Source organism: Populus trichocarpa, chromosome 1, assembly GCF_000002775.5.
Source record: "Populus trichocarpa isolate Nisqually-1 chromosome 1, P.trichocarpa_v4.1, whole genome shotgun sequence".
In the NCBI taxonomy this organism is placed as follows: Eukaryota; Viridiplantae; Streptophyta; class Magnoliopsida; order Malpighiales; family Salicaceae; genus Populus; species Populus trichocarpa.
In genome coordinates, this window is record NC_037285.2 from 44,419,379 (window position 1) to 44,427,383 (window position 8,005).

The 8,005-nt window shown below is 34.0% G+C and overlaps 1 protein-coding gene across 1 annotated transcript; it reads left to right on the forward strand.

The window, feature by feature from the left end:
• Positions 1 to 1,740: 1,740 nt before the first annotated feature.
• LOC18095880 (histone H2A.6) lies at positions 1,741 to 2,978 on the forward strand. The gene is made up of 2 exons (XM_006370540.3): positions 1,741 to 2,039; positions 2,530 to 2,978. The coding sequence occupies exons 1-2, from the start codon at positions 1,746 to 1,748 to the stop codon at positions 2,743 to 2,745; spliced, it is 510 nt and encodes a 169-aa protein (XP_006370602.3). The 5' UTR covers positions 1,741 to 1,745; the 3' UTR covers positions 2,746 to 2,978.
• The last annotated feature ends 5,027 nt before the right edge of the window (positions 2,979 to 8,005 follow it).

Here is an 8,005-nt window from a genome sequence, read left to right on the forward strand (position 1 = left end):
GACAAATGAGCAATTAAATGAGAAGAGAGAAGGTAGAGAAAATTTAAAGAAAGAAATAGACTTTAAAAGCACGCTGAAGCTTCCATTATGATATCATTGGTACCATCGTAAAGATCTTGACGAGAGAAATACAACAACATTAAAGTAGGTAACCAACGGTGATTGGAGTAAGTCATACTCTCCATGTAAAGACAAATGAGTAATTACAATGAAAAGATAGAAGAGATAAGAAAAGAAAATAAGAAAAAGAAAGAGATATTAGAGATACACTGAAACTCCCACCATTACACCACCAGTACCATAAAAAATTTCTCAGCAAGATAAATCCAACAATACCAAAGAAGATCACTAACGGTGACTGGAGTGGGCAATATGCATTGTTCAAAGGCAAGTGAGGCCTAAATGACTCGAAGACCTAGGCCCAACCCGGTCAAAGCTCAATCATCAACATGTCAACTCTTTTTTTTTTAATAATTTCTTTTGTTCAAAACGACATTGTTTTGATTCTTTATTTTTTAAAAAGTCCTACACGAATTGACCATGTCAACCCATAACTCGGTGTAACCCTCTCGACCTATGACTCGGGCCTTTTCCTAGATTAACTTTCAAGTCGGATTTTAAAACTATGACTATAACTTGTTTTGAAATAATTAAATGGTAATAACAAAATTCAAACCTCTTTAAATATAATATTATACTCTTAAACTAAAAAACTTGGGGTTATACACACCTGTTTCACTGTTCATATGAATAATGAAACAAGTTCTTCTTCTTATTTTTTCTCTTTAATTTTTATTTTGACTTTATTTTTTTCCTCATAATTTCATCCTTAGTCTTTTTTAACCGGTAGTCCAAGTTATTTTTGAGCCAACTAAGTCAACTAGATCACGTCAAGACAAATCTCACATATTTAATTTTAAACTCGGGCTAAGCAAGGAGTCAACTCGAGAGGTTTTTTTTTTTTGCTTTCAATTCATACTCAAATTTTTTTTAACGATTGTCCATGTTGTTTTTAGATTGAGCAAGTCAATTGAGTCATGTTAGGGAAAATCCCACATGTTTAATTTAATTTTGGTTCAGACAAGGAGTCGTGTTGAGATTTTTTCTTTAATTTTTTTTTTAATTTCACCGTCATAATATTTTAATAGTTTTCAAAGTTGTCTTTAAACTAGTTAAGTTGAATGAATTAGGTAAAAAGTAGTATTGAGAGATTTTAAAATTAATTTTTTAGGTCAAATTTAATAGCAATGCGAAATAATTCTCTGCCATCTAAATATTGTTTTTGGTTACTTTTAATTTTTTTTTATCCTATAGTGCATGCTTATAAACCAAAAATCCTTTAAAGGAGTACGTAGACAATTCCATCTATCGTTTGCAGCCCAGATGACCCGATTTATGCACCCAAAACAAAATTACAGCCTTAAAGTAGGACCAAGTTAGGCCCGAAGGTCATATTCTCTCAGGCCCTGCCCACAAAAAAGCCAGCTGCCAAGTTTTCTTTCTCTGTGAACGTGTCGTTCTCCTATTGGACCCATATTCCCAAAGCCCTCCAAATTTCAAAAATCCATTTCAGTCAATTCACCAATCCCTACGAAAATTTCCCAAAAACAAAACCAAGCGGTTAAGAGAATCTCCACTGTCATTTCACTTCCAATCCAACGGCCAGAGATCTCAATCCGCGTACTCCACTATCATTGGCCCACCTGATTTTCCCTTCTCCTATATAAACCCCAGACACCCGTTTAATGCTTCACAATTATTCTCCCTCTTCGCGTTTGCCCTCTCCAAAAGGAAGGGTCGCTTCTCTCTTCACGGTTAGTTTCGAATTTTTGTCTGACAAGAATCAATCTATGGCTGGTAGAGGCAAGACTCTTGGATCTGGAGCCTCAAAGAAGGCTACTTCAAGGAGTAGCAAGGCTGGTTTGCAATTTCCAGTGGGTCGTATTGCTAGGTTCTTGAAGGCCGGCAAGTATGCTGAGCGTGTCGGTGCCGGCGCTCCTGTTTACCTTGCTGCTGTTCTTGAATATCTAGCTGCCGAGGTAATAACGCCTTTATTTCTTTCTTCAATTTTGTGTCTTTGAAGTGTTTTGGCGATGGTTTTGTGTGATTCCAGTTCGTGAATCTAGGGTTCTTTAATTTGGGTGATTTTTCTTGGAATTAGCTTGTTGTCTTTGGGAATTATGGTGTTAATTGTGTTTTTGAAGGGGTGACAATGGTCACACTTGTGACTTTGTTTGGTGGGTTGATCTCGATTTTTCGGAATCTAGGGTTTGAACTTGTTCCCGAGTCTAATTTGGGTTTTCAAGCTTTAATTAAATATTTTTCTAATTTGTAAAATTTAGTTCGAGTTTGAGTACTGGAACTTGATTTTGTGTTAATTTTTCAATGAATTCGGGGTTCAAAATTTTATGAATCTGAACTTCCTGTTTTGAATCCAAAATTAGGTCATGATTAATTAATCTTTTTATTTTTTATTTATAAATTGGTTTTGTGTTTGATGGGTTTTTTCTATGTTGTCTTTGCTTTCAGGTTCTTGAATTGGCTGGAAATGCAGCAAGAGACAACAAGAAGACCCGTATTGTGCCACGCCATATCCAGCTAGCAGTTAGGAATGATGAGGAACTTAGCAAGCTTCTTGGTGATGTTACAATTGCCAATGGAGGTGTCATGCCCAACATCCACAACCTTCTCCTCCCAAAGAAGTCTGGTGGCTCCTCTAAGGCCCCTGCTGATGATGACAGCTAGATTTGAAGGAAGAGATTTAAAGCAATATATTTCTGTTACTGTGATTTCACTATGATATCAAGTCTTTTAGTTTAATTTTTTTTTTCAGTTTTTAGGATTTGGAGGTCTGCGTTCAGGCAAGGGTAGTTTTAGTAGTTAGTGATGTGAATATAAATTGATCTTCTTTGTGCTCCTGTAACGTTGAATTTTTTTTTCTTTCCCGTAATGATAATTATTGCACGATTTGAATTTCATCCAGGTGCCTTCTTCCCTGCTTGGCTATTATTGATTGCTTCTTCGTAGCTTATTGTTTTGACAGTAGTTGAATGAGATGTGTGGAAGTGGGCAATGGTGTTTTGATTGATACTTGGGAGGCAGAAATAGAAGAAGACTCTAATTGTTTAGATTCATATCATTTTCTTCTATTTTAACATCTTTTAAACTTGTACAACTTGTACCTGATGATTTTGAGCAGAATGTGGAGGACTGGATGGGCAGAGGGGTGATTTGGATATTAGGAATGGACTGCGTTTCTGTTTCTGGAAATAGATCTGCCATGATTAGAATTATTTAAGGTCAGCAGTTGTAAGCTTGTTCACTTGTTGAATTGCTTTATCTGCCATAATTATTCCTTGCTTGTTTTAATCTGATATATTTCTGTATCAATGGCGATGAGCTAATAGTGATGGCATTTTTGCTAGAATTTTTTCCTTTTTAGACTAGATTAGAAGCTGAGCAAGCTTGGTCATTTAATTCAAACTGATTATATTTATGTTGGATTGTTAATCAAAGAGTTGTTAACACTAGATATAAAAGCATGAAATTAATATTCGTAATAAAAATAAAATATCAATGCACATGTAACTGTTTTATATTAAGTATTATATTTTATATGTTTTTATTCATTTTATTTTAGTGGTTGATAATAATTTCTATTTTTATAAAAGTTTTATATATATATATATATCATATTTTATATGTTTTCATTCATTTTATTTTAGTGGTGGCTAATAATTTTTGTTTTTATAAAATTTTTATACAAATACAACTTGGCAAAGTCAATGGCCATGCATGAATTCTTTCAAGGTGACCTAATTTGATAGGTTGATCTTCTAGTTAAAGGGTATTGTTTTTGTTGTCTAGGTTGCATTTTTTGAATACTGAATAAAATGCAAGATGAAAAAAACTCAAGATAAATCAAATTAATCTTTTTAAAATACCATGCAACCAAGTTTTTGGACATTATAAACCTAAATTTTAAGTCATTTTTACTTAAAAACATTTTAAAAACTTCATAAAAACCACAAAACAATTGAATAGAACATTCATATCCCTTATATTCTTCAATTTTGTATCCATTGCTTTGATTCATTTTCATTTCTTCTTTTAATGCTTTTCTTGATAAATTGTAGGCTCTCCTCATCAATAAATTCACAACTTTTTTGTTTCAAACTACTAACTTTTACAGTAACCAATTTTCTTGTTCTCGCAAAACCTAATTTTTCGTAATCTTCATCAAAATTGACAAAGATTAAAAAATTAGGGTTTCTTAAACTTCAATTTTGCTTATTTTTTAAAGGGGTTTTTTGAAAAAATCATAACTAATTCAAGAAAAAAAAAGGGATTTCAATAGCATGAGAAGAGAGAAATCAATTAAAAACACTAGATTTTGATTTAGGTTTAGGTTTATATCGTCATCATAAGAGAGAGATTATGACTTGAAGAGAGAATTTTCAATTGGTCTTTTATTTGAGTTTCTAATATATTATATATGAGGATGATTTAGTTTTTTTGTTCAATTTAAAAATTTAGCTTAGTCATTTTGTCCAATTTAAAAATTTATATTGACCTAAGATGTCATCTGTAATTTTCAAACTATAATAAGTTAAAAAAAGATCAAACCACTTGATGTTACGATGTTAAAGGTAATTTCCCCTCATTCCAAATTAATAGAATAGAAAGAACTAATGACACTCAAATTGAAATAAAATAAGCTAAATTGCTAAATCATTTTAAAAAAAACAAAACAAGTCCTTAGCATGAATAATTGACAAAATTAGGTTTTATAAATGACAAACTCCTTTTCTCTTCTAATACAACAAAGTGAGTGGAAACAAAAGTTAATCTGATTTTTTTAGAAAAAACTACCCTTAATATTGTGTAATTTGGTTAACTTGTACACTTATCTGTCATGTTTTAGAAATTTACAGTCTACAACCCATAGTTATTAAACCCGGACCGGCTCGACGGGTCGACCCGGGACCCGGTCGACCTGATGGTTGGACCGGTTCGGGTTTGTTAAAAGACCGGTCAGTGCAACAGCCCTACAAAACCCAGTCGACCCATGACCTGGACGACCCCGGCGAACCCGGACGAGACCCGGTACCTTTGTTTTTTCTTTTCAAATATGGTTTCTGTCCTTCGGACTCCCTTCCTATTTCTTCATCTTCTCGACAATGAGCTGCTGTTAGCAGCGAAGAGGAAGAAGGGAGAGGGCAGCTGGAGGCTGGTCGAAGGGGAGAGAGCCGAGTCTCGGTTTAGCAGAGATGGGGGAAGCTGGGGACAACGTCTGTGGGGCTGGTCTCTTATGTCAGTGGGCGGCGGCTCTGGTTTGGCCAAGAGATGGAGGCGGCTGGTGAAGAAAAAGGAGGGGCTTTCTAGTTTTGGCCAAAAGGCCAAGGGGATGACTGAGAGAAGGATGAAGGAAGTTGTGGCCAGGCCTCTGTGGCAGCTACTTTGGCTGGTTCTGGGAGAGAAAATCCATGAAACACTGGTTGAGCTACACTATGTTCCCACACTCTAGGGTTTTCCTCAAATCAAATCCCCTCTTGTTGGGAATCAAGAACCATAGAAGGAAGCTCTGGTTGTGCAGGCTATGTGGAGGCGGGTTGTTGTAGGAGCCGGAGGCCATTTTTTTTTTCCTGTGAACATGGATGATGTATTGCAATGGTTCTGGTATTAGCATCTGATAGTCGGTGGAATTATTGATTATTAGCATCTGGTATTAGCATCTGATAGTCGGTGGTATTAGCATCTGATAGTCGGTGGTATTAGCATCTAATAGTTCTCGTAGACAGAAAAAGGAAGGGACTTATTGATTATTCAAGGAATTGTCATCTGATAGTCGGTGGGAACAAAAAGGTTGGCTCTCAAAATGGTGATGTTGCTATCAATGATGGCAGAGGGCATGCAAGCTGTTGCAGGTAGGTGTGAGCTGTTGTTTCTGTGGTTTGTTTTTGGTTTGTGGTGTGGTGTTCTGATTGTAATCTTTCTATACAGTGAAGGGAGTTATTTGAGAGGAGACTGTAGAAAAAACAGTCTAAATGATGTTCATCTTTGACTTCCAGCATCTAACTTTAAACCCCAGCTCTCTTGCCACTATAACTTGGACACTTGTATTGCTTGATGTGCTTAGCTTTGGCAGGTGTAATCTTGACGCATTAACTTTAAATAATTTTTTTAATTTTCCGGTTGATCCGGGTTGACCCATAAAACCCGGGACCCGGCTCCTTGACCGGGTTAACCTCCGAACCGGGTTTGATAACTATGCTACAACTTGAACTTTGTAACATGCAAACATTTTACATCCTAAAAAAATCAACAAAATATATCTGATTATTTAAAATATTATCATTAATTTCTATTTAAAAACTAAAGTACTTTTATATTAAATATTATAACTTTTCCTTTAAATTAAAAAAAGCTCTAGCCATCACCCATAACCTTTTCTCCTTCTTTTCTCTTGTATTGCTTTGAATCTTTCTAGGAATATATTTTAGTGTTAAGTTTCGATTTCAATTTGAAATCTTAAATTTTCTTCAAGAATCAAAGTTTCCCAAGAAATTGATTTCTAACAAAGATTGACTATCAAGAAGAAACTAGATCTTAAACTTTTCATAGACACAATAATATAATCCATCATTGCTACACATTCATTATGCAAAAAAATGAGTAAGATGGTAACTTTTTTTGTCCATACATCAATCGTGTACAAAGTTTAGGTGAGAATTGCATTTTATAATATAAAATTCCCTCAGGCCTCATATTCATATTAGCATGACAGAAACATATATGATCAAAACCACTCAAGATGGTGACTTGTTTGTCCTTATAACTAAAGAACCACCAAAACTATTCACAAGAGTATTATATATCACCTATTTGACAATAACCATTCACAAAAGTATTATATATCACCATATTTGGAATAAATCCCTGTTCCACGAGGGACACCATAACCTCCTTTACCTTTTTAACTTTCTTTCTTTATATATTCCATTCAACAAAACTAGCTGTGTGGTTATTAATCTTGACTCCTTTCCCAATAGCCTCCCGATAAAATTCCATAACAGTACATGCCCCATCATTAAACTTCAGTAAACCATAAAAAATATGCTGTAATTAAACCCATTAGGCATAAAACCATTAACTTCCATCTCTTTCAACATCCTTCTCACCATGTCCATTCATCGTGCTTTACCTAGGCAATTAAGCAACGAGTTAAAAGTAATAATACTTGACTCTACCTTGTTTTATTCGTCTTTTATCTCACATCAAAAGCATCATTCACTTCCAAAATCCAAAACTGTAAATTTCCAAACAAAGCAGGCAAGTGTAAAATGGACTAAGCTATAAGATGCTAGGAATAATTTTTTTTTCTTTTATTAATGTATAGAGAGAGAAATAATGTTTATTAGAAGGTGGAAAAATGACTTCTACTTTGGAGAATAACCATATAGGGTTTTTAGTGATTCGTAATACTATAAAAAAATTAACAAATAGTAATGAAAAGGCCAATGGATAATATTCCATTGCTAATTTCCAATGAAAATAACAACAAAGTATGTTTCATGGATATTTTTCTATGAATTATTGATGGAGTATAAAAAAAAATCATTAAAAATGTCATCGACAATCTGTTAGAAAGCTGACATGTCATTATTTATCAATGTAATTGTGGATGGAATTATTTCATTGAAAAATGTAAATAAGTTATAACTAATAGCCTTCCCATTCCTTTTCTTCTTCCTCTTGCAAAAAAAAATAAAATAAAAATACCAGTAGCCTTTTATTTTCTTATAAATCCAGCCACCCTAACCCATCAACGACAATATAAATCTATCAGTAATGTGTATATTCATTGTTGGATGTTTTTATGAAGTCTCAATACACAAAATAAATAAACTCACCTCTTTTTATATCCCACTTATGTTTGAGGTCAATTTATTGAATTGTTTTATAGTATTTGTAGTTTGCTTGTATATTCAAGTGTTTTTCAACT

Bases quoted from the DNA above. Each gene is read 5' to 3' on its own strand.
- LOC18095880 (XM_006370540.3), top strand. From the start codon at position 1,746: ATGCTTCACAATTATTCTCCCTCTTCGCGTTTGCCCTCTCCAAAAGGA. The intron at 2,040-2,529 runs GTAATAACGCCT...CTTTGCTTTCAG, and splicing joins TTGAATATCTAGCTGCCGAG to GTTCTTGAATTGGCTGGAAA.